Raw genomic sequence first — 27,995 nt, 5'->3', positions numbered from 1 at the left:
TATCTTTACAACAAATGATGTAAATATGTTATACAGCCTTTAACTACATTATTCTGTTTTAATATCATGGCTACATGAGACATCAAACAAATGTAATTATCTTGAACATTTCACAAAATGCACGAAAATAGTGCAATAATTTTTTCCCGTCTGCTATATTGATTTCCTTTATAACAAAATAAGTAATAATCATTTGTTTATTTCATAAAAAATATTTTCTAAAAAAAATAATAAATCTAAAAGTTACACTTGAGGCCAAGGGGCCAATCGCTCAACCGTGCAGCCATAGCCATAACTGATCGATTACGCTTTAGACCGTCTTTAAAGTTTCAAATACAAAATACGTGTACCTAGACAACTAAGTAGAGAAATTATCTTGTTTATGAAAGTTTTAATTTTATTCTCAACATTTCCTTAAGTTTAACATGGGGGTCCTTTTTATCTTTAAGTTTCAGAATAAGATTTATCGTTATAGTTTTTCTCTATTTCTTTTTATGTAAACAATCCACACACACTCGACCCCCTCCACTGAATTCTGCGCCACCCTCCCTCCATGGATCATGATTTAAACAAACTTGGATCTACACTCCCATAGGTTGCTTCCACACAAGTAACAGATTTTCTGGCCAATTGGTATTTAAGAAAATTTTGAAGATTTTCCTTAAATATCCCTATATTGAAATTGGATCACCTATATATAAGGGCCCCCCTACTTGCGGGGATGGTGATTTGGAACAACTTTAGTTTACACTATCCGAGGACGCTTCTATAAACACAGCTTTTCTGACCAAATGGTTATCGAGAAGACTATTCAAATACACTAAGAAATTTTCAATTATTTACAATTGTCTCCCCTTTAAAGGTGGCCTGGCCTTTTATATGAACAAACTTAAAAACCTTTCCCCAAAATGATTTATGCAAACGTTGGTAAAAAAGAATTAGCTCAGAGGTTTGGAGAGGAAGACATAAATGTGAAAAGTTTACGAGACAAATGCCGACTACAACGACGTCAGACAAGAGACAACTTTTGATAAGAGAATTCCACTTGAGCCTTCGGCTCAGGTAAGCTAAATATATAAAACAATAAATATGTTTAAACTGCACAACAAATTACACGTGAAAGGTTTCATCTTTATCGTTTCTTCCTGATATTCCCAGACCGTGTTTTTTTCTTGTCATTGAGCCACCAAAAGTGAAACTTCTCCCCTTATTGTCGGATTGATCATCACTATCTGTTTCAGGTTCTTCTTTTTTAGTTTCACATTCATTCCAATGGTCCATTGCTAAGTCTCTTATGCTCTTTTTTAAACTACGACGATTTTCTTTAAACATATTTAATACTGCATTATGATGCCTAGGATCTGGTTTTTTAGTTTTATCTTTTTTACAGACGCCATTCCATATCCATTGTATTCTGGATACAGAAACAACATGCGTGAAAGTGGAATATCTGTGAATGAGCATGCCTAACAGCTGGGAAAAGAGAACAAATCCAAATGTAATACTAAATACAACAGAAATAGGATCAACAGCAAATGTTTTTGTTTGGTATGGACAAGGGAGATTAATGGTGAAGACGTCGTTGTTGAGTTCATTTGTTTGTGTTATAACAAAGACAATTGTTATATATATTAGGTTCATCATGATGAAACCTGCATACACTCCATTGCGCAAACTTTTCAACTTTTTCTTAAGGGTTTTATCTTCTTTAATGCTTGGGTTCAAATATAAAGGGATTATATTATTCCAAAATGCCTTTTCTTCTTCGTCAACTTCTTCTGCATTTCTAAGATCTTCTAGCCTTGTTACTTTAGAACTTTTGGAATTGTTCGCTACAATTATAGATGCATATTTTTATGCATTAAATAAGTTCAAAATCATGCGGGCAGTTTACAAAATATGTTTGTCAACATCCCCTTAATTGATATATAACCATCTCAAACAAAACTTTCAAAGAATACTCGCTTTCAGTTAAGCATTTAAGGTTATCTTTCCTTATAGTAGAAGTAAACCCGTAAAACAAATTGCTTAAAAAAAGTTAAACCCTTTTCGCTGTTTAATGGAATATCAATTTAATATCCATGCTGATTGCGGTTTATGGCAAAATCAATAAGCTTTACATTGTTATTCAGACAAGATGTCTATAGGATATATATTTGCTTACCTGAATAAAAGTTCCATTACAAAATTTTACATCTTTTTTACATATGGCATATGAATATAAGTTTAAAATCCCATTGTTATTATTAAAAACAATATTCTTTATTATTATATTAAATATTATTGAAATACATCTGTGAAAAATAAATCCGTATCGACGCTTTTGAAAAAAGCGATTTATATGCATATGATTATTAACATAGTGCTAGGATGATTTTTTTTTTTTACAAAAATCATCCGGTTTATTTTTTCTCAATGCAACGATATTTCCCCTATTCCTTTCTATCTTTTAAAGCGAGCCGACCATGTACCTTCTCATGTCCATTGATGTTTGAAATTTTTTTAACTGTTTAAGGCATGTACACGTACTTGCTTGCAATTAAATTTTAAAATAAGTGAATAAGAGTATAGGGTCTTCAACTACATAAATCTAAATACACGAAACGTAAACAAAACGTTAGACCGTCATTAAAATATTTACATATCAATAGTTGTTGAATACTGACCTAATATTGTTGAACTCTGATTATAACGCGCTTTTTGATCTGATTTAAAAATATTTTTTGTGTAAGACTTAATAAAACTTTCGTCAAAACTGTATTACAATGTTTACGATACATTTGAATTTTGTTCAAAATGATGTCATTAAAAAAGTCAACGACCTTTGTTTTCAGATTATCTAACAAGATTGACAAGGACCACATTTCTCACCTAAGTAACACTGGTAATAAATCTAATCAGCGTGTTGCAGAGTTTGGATTCAATTACAGACCATTTAGTCTAATATAAGCAATGGGATATCAGTTCATAGTTTCAATTTATTCATTCAAGCTGATTATAAGCCGTCGACAACTTCTTAACAAATTTTGCCATTTTATTCATTCCAGCTGCATTCGGCATAATTATATTAACTGCTACCTAATAGAAACAAGAGGCCCATGGGCCACATCGCTCACCTGAGGAACAATAGGTATGATAAAATCAGCTTAATGGAGTCATACTACAAACAATCTGGGCAATGTACAATAATACATGTAGATCCTGTATAAATAAAATCCATTTTCCCCCTGGATATTCTTATGTTTATAATCATTAATCCCTTTTCTAACAGGATGATTTTATAGTCATATCCCATGTTGAGTATTGCAGTTCTCAAAAAGATTCTTAACAATTGTTTATATCACCCCTGCGAATGTTATTGTCATTTAAATCTTAGACCACGTGATATTATTTGACCCTTTCAGTTTCGCAGTAAAAATCATGCCTCGTGTTTATAGTCTATTTCATAGAATCTAGGTACTTGTAGTCAAATATAAAATCTATAGGTTTATTGATTTTAAACTTTATCTTCATTAATTAGTGTGTATAATATGTGTTCTAGAAATACATGCGACAATACAAAAAATAGCTTTTGTCTGCTGTTGCAACAATTGACATGCTTGTAGAGATCCCCCCTGAGGATTAATTTTCGATCCGCGCCTGATCTAGTAATAGCATCAATAGTGAAACAGACTATACTATTTTATGCAGAATGCTCTTTGAAAATGGCTCGATATACATAAGTTTTAATGCAAAACAGACACCCATTATTTTTCTAAAAACATGGTATTGCACACTACAAGCTTCAAACATGGCTATGATTTTATTAAGCAACCCAATGTTTATATTTTCAACCACTCAACACGTGGTTGAACACAAACGATAACTCTGTTCTGAATATTATCGTTTAATGTAAATAACCGCTAGATGGTGAAATAAGACATACATCTTAAAAGGTTTTCATGTTTAAACATAAATCCAAGGAGGATATGATATTAAAACGAACAGTACTTGCGTATTTTGAGAATATTATCCGAACATTTATACTTCCGCTCGAAATTTTACAGGAACTGAACAAATCTCGGTGAAGACTCGTGAACTTTTATTCGAGCACCTCTGGATTTATTACATACTTAGCAACGATAAAGAAAACATTCCGAACACATTCGCAGGGGTGTATATATGGGATATAAAGCTACATCAAACTCTGAACATTCCTTTGAGGCCGAAGAATTGTCCTGGAGCCAAAGTCTTAACAATTATAAAGAATCATCTAGCTGATTAGTTTCTGAGAAGAAGATTTTTAAAGATCTACTCTATATATTCCTATTAAAACTTCGACCCCCCCCCCCCAATTGAGGCCCCACCCCATCCGGGGTCATGATTTTCACAACTTTGAATCTACACTAGCTGAGGATGCTTCCACACAAGTTTCAGCTTTCCTGGCTGATTAGTTTCCGAGAAGAAGATTTTTAAAGATTTACTCTATATATTCCTATGTAAAACTTTAACACTCCCCCAATGTGGCCTCACCCTACATCCAGGGATTATGATTTTCACAACTTTGCATCTACACTAGCTGAGGATGCTTCCACACAAGTTTCAGCTTTCCTGGCTGATTAGTTTCTGATCATGAGAAGAAGATTTTTAAAGATTTCCTCTATATATTCCTATGTTAAACTTTGACCCCCCATTGTGGCCCTACCCTACCCCCGGGGGTCATGATATTCACAACTTTGAATCTACACTAGCTGAGGATGCTTCCACACAAGTTTCAGCTTTCCTGGCCGATTAGTTTCTAAGAAGAAGATTTTAAATATTTACTCTATATATTCCTATGTAAAACTTTGACCCCCCCCCATTGTGGCCCCCCCTACCCCCGGGGGTCATGAATTTCACATCTCTGAATCTACACTACATGAGGATGCTTCCACACAAGTTTCAGCTTTCCTGGCCGATTAGTTTCTGAGAAGAAGATTTTTATAGATTTACTCTATATATTCCTATGAAAAACTTTAACACCAACACCCCCATTGTGGTCCCACCATACCTCCGGGGTCATGAATTTCACAACTTTGAATCTACACTATCTGAATATGCTTTCACACAAGTTTCAGCTTTCCTGACTGATTAGTTTCTGAGAAGAAGATTTTTAAAGATTTACTCTATATATTCTTATGTAAAACTTCGACCCCCCTTGTGGCCCCACCCTACCCCCGGGGGTCATGAATTTCACAACTTTGAATCTACACTACCTGAGGATGCTTCCACACAAGTTTCAGCTTTCCTGATCATAACCTTAATTTGACTTCACTATTAAAATCCTATACTAAATTTGTTACCAATATTTGTATTCATTTGAAATAAATAAAGCCTTAATTAAATGAATGAGGCTAAACTCTCTGATGCTAATGGTCAAGTAAACATATATTTAATTCATATTTTCTTCAACTCATAGTAATATAACACATGAAAAGCTAATAGCTGTTCAGAAACTTTTCTTCTATATTTAATCCTATAAGTTTACCACCTACCTCACACACAGACTATATTCTTTCAGGTTTTTAGAAGAATTCTTTAAAGTGATTTTTCCTTCTTTTTTTTTCTTTATAAACTTTAAACCCCGGAGAGGACCCTTTCCTGATCCCCGGAGTCATCATTTGAAAAAGATTTAATATACCAGAAAGCTACTGTTAAAGTGGAACACGACTCATAATTAGGCACCATCACATAGGTGTATATAAATCTAAGTATTTTGTCACATCTGATCGCACACCTTAATCTCAAAGCCGACGTGTAGTATTACATAAGTGGTCTGAATTTTTTGCGTTAATACTTGCGTGTTTTCTGAGTATTTTGTTTGAAATTATTTAAATAGCATTGACCTGTTTACTTGATGCTATTTTTCTCCCGGCTTTGTTATCTTGTCGACCGAGTAATAAGGCGATGCAAAATGTACGTCCAAATAGGTTAGACCTTTACAGCGAACACTTTGAAATGTTTACAGGTATAAGGCTTAAAAAGCGGTAGTATGGTAACATGTAATTTGCGACAATGAAAGTGAAATATGATGAACAATGCCATTTACGAGTCTTGTTCGGCTTTAAAGTTTGGACATTACAGGATTTTTTGTTCTTTTGAAGAATGCCATTTAATGTCTCTATTTTATTTCAAATCATTCCTAATTATCCACCCTTTGAAGGGAACTTGGCCTTTTAAACAAAACTTTAAGCCTTTCCACCAATGATGCTATGTGCCGAGTTTTGTTAAAATGGCTAGTGATGCTGGATAAAAAAATTTTTTAGATAACCGAACTATATTTTAACTCTTTCCTAATTATCTCCCCTTTGAAACGAAACTGTTCGTTTTTCCTTTATTCAATAAACTTAAAAGCCCTTCTAAAGGATTCTTTGTGTCAAGTTTGGTTGAAATTGGCCTTGTGGTTTTGGAAAATGATAATCATTTAACACTAAACCATATGTTCACTCCTTTCTAATTAAATTGGATTTGACCTTTCATTTGAGCAAATTTGAACCCAACGCCTTCAAGGATACTTTGTATTAAAGTCAGTTGAAATCGACCTCTTGCTTCAGGAGAAAAACATTAATTCACACAACTTAAATTTCAATCTATGTTTTCTCGCTGTTAAAGGCAACATGGCCTTTTATAAATTATTTGAATAAACTGAAACCAATATCCCCAAGAATGCTTTGTTTCAAGTTTGGCTAAAACTGCCCAAGTGGTTTGTAGAAGACAAATTTTAAAACAACGAAAAACCTTTTCTTTAATTAATCTAGTAGTTCTGGGGAAAAAAGATGAAAATGTGAAAGTGTTACGACGACAACGACAACTGGCAACGGACATATTTTGATCAAAAAAGGTCAACTGAGTCTTCGGTTCAGGTGAATTTATTAAAAGAAATAGATCATCAGGTGTTCGATTTATTCTACATATATAAACTTGATTAGAACTGTGGACGGACCTTTTGTGTTTTAAAAAACTTAAATTGGTCTGCTTAACGAGGCCGAGTACAGAACGAGTACGCACGCTTTCACGCAGCGTTTCATTTGTATTGTGACGTCATCTTTTTGCTTGGTTGACGCCATGGCGTGATAGTTTCAACTGCAGATATTCAGCGAAAATTGTTGAAAATATCTCGTTTGATGCGTAAAAATAATGTTATATTGTGGAATAAACATAAATGTCTCGAAGTATTCGCTGTATTTGGGCTCGGGTCGAAAACGTGACGAGGGTTCAGCAAACCTAGCCTTCTGTCACGTTTTCTTAACCCGCCTAAATATAGCTAAATTCATATATTTCAGACAGTAACCATGTATTTTATATCAATGACCCTTAATATGTGATGTTATATATTTTTTTATTACTTAAATATGTCTGAATGTTTTAATAATACTATTTAGATCACCTTTTCCGCTTTTGTCAAATAAAAAATAGCCATTATCTGACGAATCTGGGAAATTGGGCATACAAAAATCAACTTTGATAAGACCCCTGGAACAAACCAGGAGGTAAAAGGTTTTTTTTATTTGACCATTAGATGCCTTTTAGCAATAACTTTAATATGTAGAACAGAAAAAGAAATCCCTAGGGCAGAAGTTTTGAAAAAATGTAAAAAATATGCAAAATTGATACATTTCAAGCAAAATCCCATAGGGTCCTATGTTAACGATAAACACACTTTGAGATGACCCCCTAAACAAACGGTGTGGTAAATGTCTTATTTTTTAATCTTAAAATAATAATTATATCAGTAGAAATTCATGTAAAAAGTTTCATCCAAAAATCTAGGGCAGAACAAATTAGACCCGGCCTCGTTAACATATATTGATATGAATTGCAATCATTCTAAAAAAAAATATCGACAGAACATAATTTATGTTAAACAAAACAACATTATTCGATTACTTGTCGACTGATATTTTTTTCTCGATTCAAAATCAATTTGGTGCCATAAATTGAATGCAGTCAAATAACGTTAACAAAGGACATACAATGTATCGTTTTACTAGCAAAAAGATTTGTAATGTATAGAGGAGAAGAAAAAAAATAAACTTAATTAAAGTAATTTCCGTGAGAAGAGAAGTTAAATCTTTGATGTCGATGACAATACCCGTAGGGTTAAACGAACCGTGAACTTGTTTATTCTACGCTAGTTTGATAAAAAAAAAAAAAGAGATGGGCATTAGTTTTTCAAACTTTACTAAGAAAAAAAAAGGTTTTTTATTTAAAATTCAATCTCGATTTTATCCATTTATTAATCTACCGGACAATATCGAAAGGACTAAAATTCTCTTAAACAAAATAAATTATTTGTAGAATCGGCAAGTACAGTTCCTGGTTACAAGTGAGTTTTGTTTATTTATTTATTTATTTATTTTTTTAAAGTTACGAACACTAATATTATGTAGAAGTGTTGAACTGTTTTCCTTCTCTTTCTAACACAAATTTATTAAGGGAAAGAATAGCCATAAAAAGAGATTGATAGACAAGGAATAAAAGACCGCAAGTAAATGACAGGAAAAACACAAAATGATATTCGAGTTCTATTAATTTCTAGAACGAAGAGATTTCAATGGCTGCGACCATTTGTTTAACTATTTAAATATCCTTTAGAACAATTGGAAAATGTAAATGGTTGATATTCTAAAGCTAATAAAATTGTGTGGATGTTTCCTTAATATTTAAAAATCTATAACATAGAGAATAAATTCTTAAAAATTGATATGATGGTAAATTTGTTGACCACCAGGCCATTTAAGCTGACATATTTATCAATTGTAACGACAACTAACTTTTATTATTTTTTACATCATTCTTCTGACCATGCTTTTTCTTTTCTGTCTTTTCTTTTTTCTTTGGTTTTGATTTGTCTGGAAAAATGCATTGTTATATATAAGATAAGGTAAGTTATTATAAGAAAACAAACAAGTATATCTAAAAATAAGAATGTAAATACCTTTACGTAATTTTGTCTTCACAGCGACACGTGGCATGCAAGAACATCTTCATTAAATAAAGAAATCAAAATGAAAAAAGAATTTCTACAATGACCCTTACTCTAAATATTAACCATAGTTGTTCTTTCTGTTTGTAATGCACACAAATGTTTCGATGTTTAAAAAGCATTAATTAAAGAAATACGTACCGACATAATCCAAAGCATGAACAATTATCGTCAGATTCATCTACTTTCAAATTTTTCCCTTTCTTTACTTTATTTGATTCTCTTGTTCCCCATGATGTTACATGAAGGTTACCGAGAGCGTATATTAGCATAAGCATCGATGTTGTCGGAACAGCCAAAAAGTATAGAGCTCCGTAAATTATATTTATCATTTCCTAAAACACAAATCAAACAAGAATAAACAAATATTTGAAACAAATGATTCTCCAACATAATGGTTTATTACTTTTTAAAACAACATTTTTGAAAGAAAGGGGTTCAATGCATTTATTTATGTATATGTTTGGAAAGTTATTCCAGTGTTCTCTTTAAAACTGCCATTTTCTTATTTTTTTCTAATCGCTTATTGCAACGCGTTTGATGAAAGTATGCTGACCTATGAATATGTTACTGCCAACAATATGTACCATATAAACACTCAATCTTGTTAAACACTTTTTTTTCAATGCCACAAAGTTTATTCATATGTTACTTCATAGCACATAGCTCATAACTTATGGTACCGAGTTATCTTTTCTTGGGCGAAGAGATTGAAAGTCTTCAGCAGACAGCGGTTTTAATGGGATAAAACGCTTTTTACCGAGTTTATTAGGAATATTTCAGTGTGAAACAACATTTGCAACATTGTGTAGGAGGGTTTGCGTAACTTATGTCAAGTTAGTTGTTTTTTTTTATTTCTGTGTTATATATATATATATATATATATATATATATATATATATATATATATATATATATATGACAAAACCTGATAACATCTTGCAAAGTAGGTATAAAAATAAGAAAGGTTTCTATAAATAGTAAGCTTAAAAAAATACCCTTGGATGCAAAATAGCAAAGTAGGTATAAAAATAAGAAAGGTTTCTATAAATAGTAAGCTTAAAAAATACCCTTGGATGCAAAATAGCAGCCAGTAAAAATATTCCAGCCACGTAGCAGAAGAAATAGGTCGTCACAGAACAGAATTCACTCCTGACGGCGTCCAGTATCAGGCCAAACAACACAACAATCATCATCAGGGCATATATTGATGAGATCACGGCGATTATGTTGAGCTTTGGTATTAAATGAATATATTATAAAATAAACAAAACAAAGACAAAATATTTAATGTTAAGATTGGTATTATTATGTTGATTTATATAGAAAATAGATGATAAAATATAGATTTTTAATAGTGTTAAGAAACTGTAGAGGTATTAAAAAATATATGCTAGAATGAACCTTAGAAAACTTTTTCGAATAAAACATATTTCCTAGATTTTAAAAAATATTTAATTATATTTAAATTTTTATTATCTCAGGGTTTTTTTTAAGAAGAGGCCCATGGGGCCACATCGCTCACCTGAGCAACAATAAGCGTTCAAAAGATATTGTGCCATATGGCCCTCGGTAGAATAACAAAAAAATTGTAAAGTATTCGAATTTTACACTTATTTTTGCATACACGTAATCTTGTACCTTCATGAAATACTGTTTTTACACAGAATAAGAAAATCCTACGCAAGATATAGAACTAAATATTTGGTAGGGGTACACTGTTATATAACTTCTAATTCCCTGTATTTTCGTTCTGCCCTCCTCCCCCACTTAATAAAGCGATCAAAATATATGAGAGCATATAGGTACATATTTTTCCTCAACTACTTACTAGTTATTGTATTTTTTTAAAATATAATAGTTATTGTATTTTATCAAAAAAAATCCTACATGTATGTATGTGAAGAAGAAAATTGTACCTCAATGCGCTCAATTTCTTAAATTAAAAATATTCAACAATTTAATTTGTCTTCTCCCTTATAATTAAATGACTGTTGTTTACCTCGCGTAAACTCGTGACTTTTATAACTTTACTCACATTTGATTGCACTGGAATAAAAAATGTTGTCACGTGACATGTTAAAGAGCTATAAAAATCAATGTTACCGTATTGCCAGGCACATCACTCTTATTTAATATGGCCCACCCATTATTTTCATTTTTATTAAAAAATAACAAATGGCTACAAACCAGGATAATTTTCCACTGTAATATTTTCTTAGGAATAACGATAATTCTTTTACATGTATTCCTGCAACAGAAATGTGTCAGAACTATGGAAACTGTTTTAACAATGTCGTTTTTATTTACTCACATTTCACATTATTCATTGTATAAAGAGGGGGCCCCAGAGAGTAGTTATATACAGCATATCACTCTTTAATTTTTTTGTGTACAAGTATTTAACATACTCTAATTCATATAGAATTTCTAATGATCAACCAAAATTTCAGCGTCAATCGTAGAATTATAAGCAAGATGAGCTCAAAATTTTGCTAGGTCTGAGTCATATTTTGTTCACATGAGTTTATTTCATTTAGCTTAAGATTTTTAACTTGGTATTCCCTATTCGGCATTTAAAATGGAAAAAAAAATGAATGGCCTCAGATCTGTGTACAAAAAAAGAATTGTGAGCAAATCTCTGTATCTTGCTTATAATTCGAAGCTTAACACTCAAATATGGTAAGTAAATAGAAATATTATACAATGAAACACAAGAAACATGCACTATAACAAATAAAGAACACAATTTATTTTTCAAAATGAATCATATACATGTATATACCTACATATTTCCGTCAGCGATATTAAACTCTATTTAAGCTGAATAAACTCGAGAAAATGCCGAGCATCTCAACAAAACATATTGCATTATTTTACCATTACGCAAAAGATGATACCGAAGTACCGATAGCCTGAATGAATTGCATTTTAGTTCTTTCTTAATACATCAGATGTTGCTTAATTTGCGCAGGTAAACAGTAAACTGTTTGATTTACCGAAGTTTCTTTTTGATTTGATACGTAAAAATCAGGAAATACAAGCGACAGTTCCCAGGTTAACACAAAGCATAAATGAAAACGAAACGAAAACACAACAAGTTAACACCACCGTCATATGTGAAAACTGTCAACGCATTGAAATATTTAGCCTCAATTTACTTCACAAAATCGGCACCAATGTATTTTGCATGTTTCAAAGATTCCCTTCGTACACGAACTGTTGCACAACAAACAAATTCATCATTGTCAGATCGACCCGTTTATCATATAGTGTCATGACTGAACCTCGTTTTAGAATTATGGAATACGAGTCTTGGTAAAATTGGTAAGCAAACCCGGGCCGGCCGGGGCAAAATAAAAGCCGGGGCATATCGGCAATCGTCAATTCCAAATACGCATTATTTTGCAGCAATATCTACAGCGAATAAAAATATACTGGTCAGTAAATATCTTGAAATTTTATTGAGATTGGCAGATTAATAACTGTCAATCTTTTGTTTTGCCCTTGCCCGGTCATGCCTACCCATTTTACCAAGACTCATGGATGGTATAAATTGCTTGAAACACGCCTTTTCTTTCTTATTATTTTCGTAATAACTCAAATTTGAAACAGAATTAGCCCATAATTTCTGCAATTTATATTTTCCTTCCTATAAGGATTATTCATGCTAAATAACGTTGAATTTGCCTCAGTAGTTCTTGAGAAGAAGATTTTTTTAAAATGCACCCCCTTTTTTACAGTTTTGAGGTTTTTCCGCTTTCAATGAAAATTTTTCTTTCATTTCTGCATTTTATATTCATCTTTCCATAAGAATGTTTTGAGCAAATTTTGGTTGAATTTTGTTAAGTGGTTTTAGAGAAGAAGTTCAAAATGTAAAAAAGTTTACAGATGGACAGACAGACGGACAGGCGGACGGACAGACGGACGATGGACAAAATGTGATCAGAATAGCTCACTTGAGCTTTCAGCTCAGGTGAGCTAAAAATCGGAAAGTTTAATATACATTTTATAAAAGCACATTGACTTATTTTAAAAAAAAGATGAATGTACCTTAAAAACCTTACGGTATTTTTCCAATTATATATATTCCATCTTTTATAATTAAGCTAATTATTCATACTATAAAAACCATTTTTTTTTTCTTTTATAAAAGACATATAAAACCTTTATATCTAACCGGAACACAGTATACGGTTTAAATTCCTTTTGATCGGTTCCGCATAAAAATGACTGCCGTCATGAGAAAAGGGCCCTTAAGGTCAAATTTTCACAAACTCACTTTTTTGTAAATTCTGATTGGTCAGCTCTTACTGAATACAAATATACAAAGATATCCAAGATCTTGTGTGTTTTAAGCATTTTATGACAATTTTAGAAAGAGATGTTAACACGACTTTGACGTAGCTCGTCGAAAACGTCACGACGTCACGAACGTCAATTTTTTTTGGCTTTAATTTTTTTCTCCTATACTTCCTTTCATCGTCTTTAATTGTTTGAAGTAGAATTAATTAATAATTTTGTACAATTCTAGATTTCTTACAAGTTTAACAAAAGAGATTAAAACATTTTGAATATCCAGAAAAAGTTAAAGTTCTGCACACTTCCGATGACTCCACGTGCACTTAAAGTTCTGCACACTGCTGATGACTCCACCTCCACGTTCACTACCCCCCCCCCCCCACCCAACATAAGATAGATAGATAAAGGATATCTAAGGAAAACAAATATCAAACTTTTCCCCAACCTTTATATACATCAAAGTTACTTAAGCTGCCGAGAAGCAAATTGAATAAGCAAACATGTAACAAACATAAAGATGGTCAAATTTGATTCCTATGTTTCCATAATTTCGGGGCATTGTCAAATTGCATATTGCACACACGAATTTATTTTCAAGCAAAGAAATATTTATCCTTTTTAATTAACCTTTTGCACGGAAATTTTTTCGCATTTTTACTGATATTAATTTTTTTTAAGTATCTTCATAGTTCTTAAGCAAGTTTAAAATCAATTACATCGGATTTTATGGTGTCAAATTATTGTCATGATTTCTCTTCTCTTTAATACGTTATCAAAACTTAATTCTTATAAAATTACCGATGGAAAATATCGGCTTTGACTGTCTCAATGAAAAATAAATGTGGACAGTTGATTTGAGAGAAAAGATTTGAACAAAAATGGCATCTCATATTTATAGATTAAAATTTACATCCACTAAGTATGATTCCCTTTATTTCTTACGAAAATTAATTGTAATTCAAAGCTCTATAGAAACAGACAGGACTGAAATCAACTCGGCCCAGTTCTAACCATGCAGTTTACCGATCGGTCGAAATCTTAAGCAACCTAAGAAAAATCACGGAGTGCACGAACTATATAATCACGATGATGCCAAACCCAAATTACCATATAAGACGCTCTGGCTACAGCTTTCATCTATCGTCCTGGTGTACATTAACAATAATTTAATGACCTTTACTTACTTTTTACGATAAATTCAATTCATTAGTTTATTTTAAAAAGAAAGGTGTACATATAAACAATAAAATGCTTTCTTCGGTGATACATGCGGGCTATATAAGTAGCCACATTACAGTTACGTTATTTTTTCGGTATTAATCGCTACTTTTTTGTTTGTGTTTATTGTTTAAATATACTCATACACACCTAATTAAATATATCAAATACGCCAGATCAAAAAAATACAGAAGCCACCAACGTCCTGAATCTACACTTCCATTCAATCGCTTTGTAAGTTCACGCATACCGTTGTATTTTTTATGATGTGATTTTTTATAAACCATAATTGAAACAATTAATTATAAATATAAGCATTGTTCACTTTTTTTTCAAAATGCAAGATTGAAAGTAAATTTCAGTAAGACTTCTACATTAAATATGTCCATTCGTTTACACTTCTTGGTAGTACAGTGCCGATAAACGTAGATTATACTCAGTGAGAAGTAACATTTTTACATGTTGACTATATCTAATTTTCTTATTATCGATGTTACACGATGAATGTCACAAGATAGACGTTTATAGAGTGCATAAAGTTGCATACGGTATTCCAAAGTTTTAAGAAAAATCGCGAGTATCGGATTTTTTTTATTGCTGTACATTGTAACAAATACACATAAACATTGACTTCAGTATCAACGAAATTAGTTCCTTGTATAAAAAAGAAAAGATGAGAAACCATCATCTATGAAGGTGAATTGTACGGCCATGCATGTTATTAATTGTAAATGTAGTGTTTATATTTATCGATAAACATGAATTGATTTATAAAACGGCAATTTTATCGACTTAAGATCAAACGTAATGTAGTATAATGATTGCGTTTGCAAACCTGTTTAATCTAGGGAATTTTGAATCACGACGTAACTGATTTGAGATGAATATAATCATATAATATGCCACAAATCCATGAAAACGTGGTGAGTTTTCAGGCATGTTATGACTGATTTTTTATGTACGTTAGCTCAAAAAGTACACAGAACATGTGGATTTGGGTTGTTGAATTGCACAAGAAAACAAAATGTGTTGCGCTCAAATAATAAACAAGGTTTTCATTCGTACAGGTATATATACTTTTATGTTGTTTCATTAAAGGCACTTTACATGAAAATGTCACTAAGAATAAGATTTTTCTATGAAATTAAATGCGATATATCAGAGTAGATTTTTACGCTGTCAAAATATTTCTCAAACTCTTCTAATCTGTTAGTTATAGCTTTTTAATTCGTTATATCTTAAATTGTAATTATAGAATATGCGAGAATGTATTTTTTACGTCGGCAGTAGCACTATAATTGAGACATAGCCGCTTCTCTTGTGTTCCTTCCGACTAATTTAAAAAGTGTAAAATCGCCTCCCGTGAGGTGAACTTTCAAACTTATAATTTGAAATATTTGAAATTACTTCACAGATAACTGTTAGATTTGAACAATACTGCTCTGCATCGATTCGGTATGTCTCAGCCTTCAACCCCTCTTATCAACAACGAGTGTCCAGTGTATTTTGTTTTTAATTTATTAAATCAAACATGTATTGCTCATGCAAACTTAAGTTGTATAATTTTACTCAGATTACTATATATAAGGAATAAGGAATCATTCTTTGAGTATTATGAGGTGATAATTTCGGTCGGGGCGTGATCAAATCCAATAAATCCCGAAGGGCTTTATGATAGATTTGATCATGCCCTGACCGAAATTATCACCTCATAATATTCAAAGAATGATTCCTTATTACTTATATTTATATATTTTTAAGCCATCGCACGATTAAATATTTAAATATAAATAAGCAAACCCCGCTGGCGCCTCAATTTGGCGTCATTTGTATTATGGGTTATATAGTACAAAATCGATACGTAGTGTTATCACGGGCAAAGACATTGGAAAATGAAAAATAAATAAATCAAATTGGAAATCCACGACCAGTCTTGCATTCAATTATACGCGTGTGCGAGACGGGTCTTTGCTTTCTAACAATGATTTATAAAAAAAAAAAAGTGATTTCCCAATTAGAGCATAATTACGAGATAATAAACTCGTAATAACGAGATCATTTCTCGTAATTACGAGATAAAAATATTTTTTTATGTGGCCCTATTCGTCTTTCGTAATATTTTCATCCAACACTAGAATGTAAAATGTGGTGTTTTAAATATCATAGCGGATGCAAAAGCAGCAATTTTATGACGTCTCAGCAGCAACTTGGGTGCAATATTACGCGTTCGAAATGTGACGTTACATGTATATATTTCATTTATCAAATTTTATAATGTTTATTTTTTTAATCAACATGTAATATTTGACTGAGAAAAATATTAATCGCGGTATTAACACAAGGTCAGACCCTAATTATACAGAAAACACAACACAGACGCAAAAAAAAAATAGTAACAGAAAATAAAAAAAAGATAAGGGCCCTTTTCTCATGACGGCAGTCAAATATATATTCATTACGCTTAAAGAAAAAGTAATATTAATCATGTATCAAATAAATTGTATGAAAAGATAATTACCTGTCTTTCCTGATCCGCTAACACACAAGATAACATTACAACACCAATAAGTGTAATGTTGATCAGAAAAGCAAGCCATATGGGAATTCCTGGAAATGCCAAATTTGTTGCACCAAGAATCATAAGAAATATCGTCCCAGGTGTAATAAATGATGACACAAACAAAAAAGAATGATAAAAGAGATACGGTTTGCTGATAAAGTTATTAGCATTCGATACAGAAGATATATTCAATATTATTTCAAAAATGTTAGCCAGTGTAGAAGGAGACCATCTCCGTCTTTGATTAAAAAACTCAAAAAATCCTTCTGGAACGTAGGTGTAAGCGTCAGAGGCCGCTGTGTACTCTAGTTTGAATCCTTGTTTTAGCAGTAAGGTGCTTAACCATCTGTCTTCACCTATTACACATAGAAATTATTATTAGCAGAATGTAGCAAACAACATACTGAGGAAAAAGGCTTTGCAGAAATTCTAAAGCATAATAAAAGCTTTATAAAACAAATCGAATGCATATACACCGTTCCTAACTATTTCAGTTCTTCAGACAATAATACAATGGTAGTAGAATAAATATTATAACCAATATTAAGCAGTCTACTCTATCAGACTTCAGAGAGATTATACAGTTATACAAAACATACATGCATAAACATCAAATAATGATTTTGAAATTTTGTAAGAAAACCAATCAATAAAAAGATTCTTTCCTTGTTGTTTCTTCAATTATATTTATGCGTAAATGATTACATATACTTAAGTAGTTTTTTACCTTGACTTTTTCACATTTATGTTATTAAACTTTAATGGCCGGAGACAATATAGCTTGTATATCAATTATATATATTACATGAATGGAAAAAATATGGTAACTATTTGACAGATATGATGCGTGTTTGAGATATTGCACAAGGGTTACAAACAAAAAGCATAGACTACATGTATGTCTCCGTCTTGAAGAAGGGACGTCCAACAAATATAAAAATGATATTCTCTTCGCTAACAATTGCTCCACATCAAAACACGAGTAACCTAGAGTTCAAACAAGCCGGAGAGAAATGTTATTCTGCAATTCTAGACTACACATTTCTTTTTTAATGCACGACAAAGTCTTTTGAATAGAATTAAGAAATATAATGAAAAGAAGATGTAATTTGTCGGTCAGTTGTTATTGTTCGTAATTGTACCGAGTTCAGTATACCTCTTATTGTCCTGCAACCCTCCTAAAAGGTTTGACGGCTACATGAGATATACTGCATTACTGCGGATATTTGTAGTGAACTCAAACTTTCGGAAATACAATATTAGAGAAAAAGAACCTCCAATTTTACGGGAATTATCAGCTTTTATGTTCAAACTGCACCAGTACCATCGATGATTGAAATATACAGATCCAAAAACGAAATGAAAATTCTGACAAAATCAAAAAATCTACTACACGAAATTTAAAAATTCAATCAATTGGAGGTGCTCGATTGACGTCGTCCTTTTATATAAAATTGGATCGGAAAATAGTTGTTTAAATGAAAACATACATTCATACATGTATATACATGCATTTACATTTCAGTCCTACAGAACACACAATCTTTTACAGTTATGTGTACAAAAATAACTGGGGGATTTTAAAATATTTCCTACATGTGCTTATAACAAATTAATTCATGACTCAGACAAAGTTTGTATTGCTTGTGCCCTAGAAAGTCATATTTCATATTAGAAAAACTATTGATTTTTGAAACAACAATTTTTTTTATGGGAAAACCTTCTTGAATGACATTATATCATGTATTATTTCTTCTTCGTCTATAAATACCCTGGTCAAACTGGATGCACTCGAGTGCAGTGGAAGGGTTGCCTGTGTAAATTTTGATTACATCATCGCTCATCAACGCAGACGCCCGGAAAAGACTGAAGCACCCTGGAGAACACAGTACACAACCATAGACGTGTTCTGTTGCTTTCTGTAACCAATGGCTAACAGCGTACTCAAACTTCTGATACCAGACGACAGGGCCTACATTTTGAATATATGAAAAGTTTTCTGGTTTTACTTTGTCGTTTATCAAAATGCCTTACCGCTTATCAACGAATTTAAAATAATTTACCTGTCCCCATTGGAATAATTCGTCCACAAGCCGCCCCAACTTCATCATTTTTTAGCATTCGTTCTAACAGGCGATGGACGGCATCGGGTTTAAAGTCAACATCACCATCAAGTGCAAGAATAAATGTTTTTGGCGCTATTTTTGTTTCATATCTTTTTGATGCAGGCGACTGTGGATTCTACAAAAGTAATTAATACTTGAATACTCATTTATTAAATTTGAAACATATATTACTTTTATACTTATATGTGATAGTTTGATCTTATGCTTTATATTTACTGTTTTCGATCCATCTTGGTTTTGCGAATTTTTTCGCAACCCTTCTTGGTTTTGCGAGTTGTTTTGCAACCCTTCTTGGCTTTGTAAATTAGCTTGGGATTCATTCTGGTTAAGCAAATTGGTAATCGTCCCATCTTGGTTTTGCGAATTGTTTTGCAAACCATCTTGATTTTGCGATGCGTTTTCTTCTCGTGTCTTTGGTTCAAAATCAGTTTTGTATTTGGCCGTGGGAATAAAACTCAAAAGGTAATACATGTACATTACCTACAAAATTCATTTAAAAAACGATTAGTTGTATGGCTTAGATAATATATTCAAGCATTTAATATTTTCATATGTGAAATATTATAAAATTAAGGTATGATGTGTATAAAAATGCTGCAAAGAGGAAAGATATCTAATCAGATATTTTTATTATAAAATCCAATAGTTAAATAAGGACTCCTGCAATGACCTATCAAATTAATAAAAATGTCCTTTTTGGTATACTCTTGAGAACCAGAAAAAGTTCCAAAAAGCTAGCGCGCGTTATTCAATTTGTATGCACACGCCGTTGCAGTTATGAGGCCACATCTTTCAAAAAATGATGATTCAATGCTTAAATAACACTTACTTAATCCAACAACACTAAGCATTTTACAGTGTTGAATCTTTCATTCTAATAAATAGATACTGTGCCAGTAAATTGAATTATCACGGCTTTTATGGATTTGTTAATACAATCAAGTTTTTTTTTAAATCACTCACCTGACTCCATCTTTTCTTATTGCGAACAAGAAATTTGTCTTTAAGATGAAGTATAAGTCTGCAAGGGATATTCAAGCACTCTTCGATATGTTCTTCATTTCTCCCTGGAGGTGACTCCAAAGTCCATTCTAATCTTGCCCCATAAGGTGTTATAAATTTGTCAACTTTTGGGTTAAAGATGTTAACGTCGTAATATGACCTAAATGATTAAAATCCAGTATTTAATAATCATTTTAAGGTATTCCATGTATAATGGCCATATTTGTAACTAATAAATAAAAGTCCGACATTTTCATCACGATAACATTTCGTCGGTGTTACGAAAAAATGCTCCAACAAGGAATTTACAACATATTTAGTATTTTCAAAGTATTTGCACCTCAAATTTAACAATGAAGTCTAATGGTAGCATCTTTGTTATTTAGATTTTTATAAAACGTAAGAATCAGAAGTCATACAAATCTCCTGTGAATATATGCATAACTCTTTCTTTATTAAAATACAAAAAACAATCAAGCATTTACCGCCATATTGACAAAATTATTTTTCCTTCTTTTTCGAAAAGGGCAGACAACTTTACAAAATATTTAAGGTGCAGCATGGCGGGATTCTTATATGTTATCAGTCATGTTAATTTGGTTTATCCATTTTTATTTTTAACAAGCAACATTTATATATCTAACTAGTTTAAAATTGTTCAATAAATCTCAATAATACATTGAATACCTTAAAAGGTTTGATATACATGTACTAGTTTAACATTAAACTATTTCATTAATATCATTAATGTAAAATTATACAAGCTTTGCATTGCAATTTTTTCTTGCATTGTTTTTATGTACATGTGTTCATTCCTTCATTGCTATATATTTTTGGAAGCAGTATTATTATTCCAGATTAAAAAATATATATACATGAATATATTACCCTACAATAAACATTTGCACACTGTGTGTATTAACAAACGCAAAATACATTCTTAAATTCCTAAATATTTAAAATACTTTAAAACAAACTATCGGACGGTTTTTATTATATAATTTTGGAAGAGTCAAATTACATTAAAGATTTATGTTTTTGCTCTATTTTCTGATAACGTTATAATTTAGTTGATTTCCTTTTACTGTAAAATACGGCTTAATAAATCAAATAAAGCAAATATATCTACTTGACAATGTTTTTAAAATCACATAAAACTAACCGCGGAATATGTTTAAATGGGTACCTTTATTCAAGAAAAAAATTCAAAGAATATGTAAAAAAAAAATATTTAATAAAGTCTTTTTTTTAATGTAACTCTCAAGGAAAGACATTCTTAACGACTTGTCAGATAAGAATAAAAATCAATGATGTAGATGTACATTTTATTCTGTCAAAATGCTCCATTCTTTATTAAATGTTCGTGTAAAAATATTTATCTATTGTTCCCTGCATCAAAACAATTCATGCCTTCTCAGACTTCTCGCGTGGTCATTGTTCGTTAACAATTTTCGATGAAGCATGCACTTTTATCGTGTTGGAGGTTATTTTTTCGTGTTTGTTAATTTATCAGTTAAGATGATTTGATTGAAAAAGTATTTCCATTGAAGGTATTCCTTTATGCAAATCTTGTTTTCCAAAGAATGTGATCACAATCGATGAGTTCTAATATATTTCTGTAGAATTAAAATTTGTAGAATAGATGCTCAACCCAATGCATGAAATACTAACTTTAATTTACAACATTGCTTCCAAACCATATGTTGCCTAATCCGGTATATACCTTCAGACAAAAATTAAAAACGGCGCATTGGTGTGTTTTGAAGTGCTTTAAAAAAATAACAAGACCGTTTTAGCTTTATATTGATTAGTGATGTAAACCAAAAAAGTCTTACGTCCGGTCTCGTGGTTAAAACTGGTGATAACTCTAATAGATATCAGAATTGATACAAAACTGATATTGTTATATATTAGGGAAAGCGAATTTTTAATATATCCTCTGTAATTATTTTAATCATTTTCTGTGCGATACAAAATTGACTTTCAATCAAAGAAACTTCACCATTCAATGTATGAAGATCAGAATCAATAAACACAATAATATGATTAAAAGGGCATATTTCTAAAACGACTAAAAATGAATCCCAGCTGCTTTAAGATTTTTTTATAAACCATACCGAGCAGTGTCTTCCACACATTTGATGAACTGTTTGACAAAGTCGTTGACCTCTTTCCCGGGGTATCGCTTCCACTCGGTTTGCTTTGATTTAACACCTTTAATTTTTTCTTTGTTTTCTTTGAATGCATCGTCAAAGAATATGTGAGCTTAAAATATAAATAATTGATTAGATATACGAATATAATACAGTTTGGAATCTCAAGTGAACGAAATTTTCTAAGTGAATAATTAAGGCCAACGTACGGGTTACAAAAAAGAAAGCATTCAAATGTTACATTATCTAAATTAATTAACGTGTCACAAAAACGACCTAAATGCCCACGGCTACAACGCCAACCAATATATTACTTGTTAACAATTTCTCCTTCTTTTTCATGAAAAGATTTTTTTACTTCTCAGCATATATCTATTTCTAGCAAATTAGATACAAAAGCCTGGTTTTGCAGACAAGGTTTAGCAAAAAATAATATTGAGTTAAAACTTCTTCATTTTCATTTGCAACCGAATTCTGAGTATAAATTATGAACTAAATTTCTTCTTCATACTAAGGTTTTCTCTTACGTAAACTCGAGTTTTGCATTGGGTCCAAAATTGATCATATTAATGCGAGTACAAGATTTTTGAATAATTATTTTTTTTTTCTGAATGTATCAAAAATATTTATAGCAGCCTCCGTTTATGTCAGAAAACTCTATACTGTTATTCTTAATCAAAATTGAACCTAATCGTTGTTTTTATTTTACAACTTGGAATAATGATGAAAACAAAAAAACTTTAACATTTTCATATATGATGAAATGGATCTTTAGTACTTATCAAGAATAAAGGGCGTAGTTTTACTGATTACACGTCTAAGAGTACAAACCAAATATGTCAGTTTTTACCTTCGAACTGAAAATATGTTTCATCTGGTTGTTTGTTTCCACCTATCCGGAAATTCTGCAAATATGTTGTTTCAAACTGGTGTTCGTTTAACCTGTAAATAAATGTCATCTAAACAATTATTCATCTAGTAACGAGAAGAAAAATAACCTAGTCTGCATAATTTAATGTTGCAATCTAAATTACAAAAAATGAACGAAAAAAGTGTGTAAATACAAAATAATTGACACATTTACGTAAATGGTTCAGAATATACACATTTATAACTCTGATTTTGTTTAGCTTTACAATGTGATGGCCTTCTCCATTTATCAAGACATATTATAAACATAATTGACACGCTGCTCAAACTACTGAGTAAAACCCAAATTTGAATGCTACAAGTAACTTTTAAAATTGAAAAACGAATGCATCGTCTTCACTCATATCAAATGGCGTTTAATAAAGATTCTAAATTGATTTGATAGTGTTCAATGTGCTTAGGTTTCGTTTGTTGTTCTGCTGTAAAGTTCAAGTTTGGGAAGAGCTGAAATGAGATTTTCCAGTAAAATCTTTGGTTCCACACTAATATAATAATCCAGTCCAAATGAAACAAAAACTGCTAGAAGTTAATAAAAAAAACTGTATAAAAAACGCAACTGAAAACAAAAAAAAATCACTACTTATCAGTTTAACATAAATAACTTTAAAAAAAAATATCTTTGTTTAAACCCATGTTAAATGTTTACTTCAAGAAAAAAAATCTCCTTAAGAGCAATTTTAAGAAATATTTGCTAAAGGGTATAAAACTATCAATTAGTGATTTTTTGTTATAATAATAAGATTTTGAACTTATCTTAGAAAGTTAGACCTGTTTTATTCGATCTACTTAAAACGTGTGTGTGTGATATCATACGAATATTTATTCCATAAGATTCTATTAACTTAAAAATATACCAGATTTTTAGGTTTAAAAATTTAAATATTAGATAATTTTTTATAACTTTTCTTCTCCGATAGATTAGTATAGGCTGAAATATGAACAACAACCTAGCTCTCTATACACATGAGACCAAACTTTTCTTCCATTACTGTAAAATTAAAATATGCACTTTTGGGGACCATGAATATATATGCTAACCTGAAAATGGACCTTAAAAGGGTTCTCATCTCCTGCTCAGTCTCATGCCACATTGTAGCGCACAAGTATATGAAGGGAATCATTGTGTCTGAGTCACTATTTCCAACCTGCAAGAAATGCATACACAATAATTAAAATAAAAATTTGTCAATATACTAGTATTGTATTGCTAGTTTATTTTACTCCGTTTTTTAATAAATTCTCAAATTAATAACACAATCATGATTGTTTTAATAATTGTTTTCTAAACTTTGTTTTGAATTTTTCCTGCTGGTTTCTTCCAAATGGTCATTTCATAATTGTTTCATAAGACGGGTTTACTTTAGATGATTTCTTTGGCGTTTTTAATGAAATCGAATCACGTGTTACGTAATAAATTTTTGGGGTTCAATAAATAATAGCCTTATTCCTACTAAAGCAATATTTTATTGAAATTATCATTGCATTGAACAATAGCAATTTCTTTTAAGTATTTCACAGGGTGTTGATTGATCAATTTTCTCTTGATCTATGTTTGAACAATAGTTTTATGATCCAACTGTAAAAAGACAATGAACAAGTTCAGTATCTCTATATTACCATTCGTAATATAGAAAAACTGAACTTGTCTTAATTACAGTTCGTAATAAAAAAACAACAACACTGAACTCGTTTATTGTCATTTTAAAATCTAAAACATGCACTAAGACTACACGCAAGTAAGCAAAAATTATAGAGCTCACAGAGACTTGGCAGCACCTTTATGAGGCTTCCTTTATTTTATAATATGAAAACAAGCTACTGATCCATATTGATATATTGTATTGATTTTTATGATGCATCGAATCATATCATAGGGTCATATCACAATTATATATTGTGTTATATGTATGATTTCATATTGTATCATATGATAAAGTATTAATCATTACATAGAATATAATATGACTCATACAATATTCTACTATTTGATTTCATATCATATTATACAATAGTACAATGTATGAAATAAAACATGCCATGAAATTGTATATCATACAGTAAAACTTGTTAAATCCAGATGTTGTGCATTCCGGTATGATGTTCAATCCGGCGAAATTATTCAGTCCCTTGACATTGGGGTGGCGTAATATACTTCACCTCGATTTTTTTAAGCTGTGATTCTGAATACTGCAGGAATAAGACTGCTGATGTCGTTTGAAATGCGTGATGTATGGTTACACTTACAGATTTACATTTTGTTCTCTCAAAATGCTCCATTCTTTATTAAATTCTCGTTTATTTGAATATTTATCCATTGTTCCTTGCATCCAAACAGTTCTCGCCATTTCGTAATAAGACACCTGTTGACTTGTCGCGTGGTCTACGTTTGTTTAACATTTTCATGTGAATCATGCACTTATCTCATGTCCGACTTCATAGGTTATTCGGGTGTTTTGATTGATTTGATTTGATTGTATATCCATTGTACTTATTCCGTTACGCATATATTATTTTCCCCATAAAAAATGAAAATCGGCACCGTAATCACGATCAAGGAGGTCTAATATACTTCAGAAGAATTGAAAATACTGTACGAATAGACGATCAAGACCTACCGCATTAAATGTATATATAAAACATTTAATCCAGAAATCGTAAACCGTAAGTCCCTTAAATATTGAATTATTTTCCTGTGACATTACTTTTAAATTAGAGTAGTTGCCCTTTAAAATGACGTCACACTGTTGTGTCTGGAGCAGAATAAAACGGCAGCGCGCGTCAAAATTTGCTTAAACCTGGCAGAGTAAAAGCAGGAAACGTTTAAAATTAAATAGGAATGTTACTAGGCATGTGAACAAGGGTTCAGGAAAGATAAAAATTTTCTAGGAGTATTTGAAAGTTGAGAATGAGACTGTGCGCGTTATATTGGACAAAATGTAAACCTTTTCTTACACATGAGTTTTTGAAGATTGCTTCTTTTGAAATAAATATCTCAATTGATAGTCCTCGGGAAAACAAAACACTAATTAGGTTTGTTTCTGACTGACTACGGAAAGAATTCATAATATCTAAAATATGATAAGACCGCGTAACATTAACTGGCAAGAATGGAAATATAAGGCTAATGTCAATTTCACCTGTTACCGTCAAAACATTTGAAATGGACGGGAACAAATTTACGCGGACGCCTGAGAAAACACTGGATTGAAAAGGTAGTTATAGGAGGTGTATTTTCATTTCTACTTGCTATAAAGCTATCGAAAAACATTTTATTTAGCATTAGCAAAGCGATTAAAAAACATTTTATCTTATTAATAAGCATACATAATCAGCAGATATGAGAGAAGATCGCTATTTAGAGGCGTATTCGTTTGGTCGATAGGAGAACTGCAAGAGTAATTCTAATTTGCTTGTTTGAAGTAAATGAAGATCTCCATTGTCTAAATAGAAAGTAGACGCTAGAGACATTCTGGACCAGTTCTGTATACATACCGGGAGAGCTTATATGCAAGCAAAAGCATTGTCCGATGACTTTATGTTGTTATTGGTAATTTTTAATTTATTAAATCGGAAATTGAATTCGTAATCTTCTTTGGGAATAAACCCCGTTTTGTGACGACTGAATATCTGAAGTCATCGAACAATGCTTTGCCTTGCGTATGAAATCTCTCCAGAATTATGGTCGTCTTATCTTTGCTGATTTTATGCATGCACTTATTCATGAAATCCGATCAGTGAACCCTATATAAGGAATAAGGAATCATTCTTTGAGTAATATTGGGTTTATAATTTTGGTCGGGGCGTGATCAAATCCAATAAAGCCCGAAGGCTTTATGATAGAATTGATCACGCCCCGACCGAAATTATCACCTCATAGTATTCAAAGAATGATTCCTTATTACTTATATTTATATAATTTTAGGCCATCGTACGATTAAATATAAATATAATATAATATAAATAAACAAACCCCGCTGGAGCCTCAATTTGGTGTCATTTGTATTATGAGTTATATAGTACAAAATCGATACGTAGTGTTATCACAGGCAAAGGCACTGGATAATGTAAATATAGCAAGTTAGAGCTGGATTGAAAAATTAATACACTTCCTATAACTTCAGTTTCAATCCAATGTTTTCTCAGACGTCAGCGTAAATTTGTCCCCGCCTATTTGAAATGTGTTGACTGTAACAGGTGAAATTGACGTAAGCTGTATATTTCAAATCATGCCAATTGATGTTCCGCGGTCTTATTTAATCATATGGTATACTATGGTACAATATTGTATGAAATGACACAGTGTTGTATCATTATTGATACAATATCATACCACATGTATAATGTAATATGATAATTTATCAAATTAAACTGTATCACATTACATAATATTTAAACAATAAAATGGATTTCTTGGTGATCCATGCGGGATATGAAGATGGCGACGTTGCAGAAGAAAAACATAACCCGCGTTAGCGTTTAATGTAATTTTTTCTGCAATGATTACGACCCTCATAACCCGCATGAATTAACAAAGAAAGCATTTTATAGTTTGTATTTACATTTTCTCTGATATCATCATGATTATTTCGTGCAGTCCATATATTTATTTTAAGAAGAATGATATACTAAGCAAGCTGTTTGCAAAGTTAGTTCATATCTTGTTATACCTTTGAGCTATTAGTTTGTCCATTTTTGATATC

General features: G+C 31.4%; 1 protein-coding gene across 1 annotated transcript; it reads right to left on the bottom strand.

The window, feature by feature from the left end:
- Positions 1-3: 3 nt before the first annotated feature.
- Positions 4-27,995, bottom strand: LOC136276253 (chitin synthase chs-2-like). The gene is made up of 14 exons (XM_066087778.1): positions 27,963-27,995; positions 24,334-24,440; positions 23,216-23,307; positions 22,330-22,477; positions 20,174-20,372; positions 19,427-19,690; positions 19,148-19,325; positions 18,856-19,056; positions 17,043-17,440; positions 10,075-10,239; positions 9,146-9,339; positions 8,957-9,003; positions 8,793-8,870; positions 4-1,832 (listed from the first exon to the last, which is right to left on the bottom strand). Exons 2-14 carry the CDS (start codon positions 24,414-24,416, stop codon positions 1,111-1,113), a joined length of 2,769 nt encoding a protein of 922 aa, XP_065943850.1. The 5' UTR covers positions 24,417-24,440; positions 27,963-27,995; the 3' UTR covers positions 4-1,110.

The sequence above is a fragment of the Magallana gigas genome, chromosome 6 (assembly GCF_963853765.1).
Source record: "Magallana gigas chromosome 6, xbMagGiga1.1, whole genome shotgun sequence".
NCBI classification, from domain to species: domain Eukaryota; kingdom Metazoa; phylum Mollusca; class Bivalvia; order Ostreida; family Ostreidae; genus Magallana; species Magallana gigas.
This window is presented reverse-complemented; position numbering and strand designations above follow the sequence as displayed.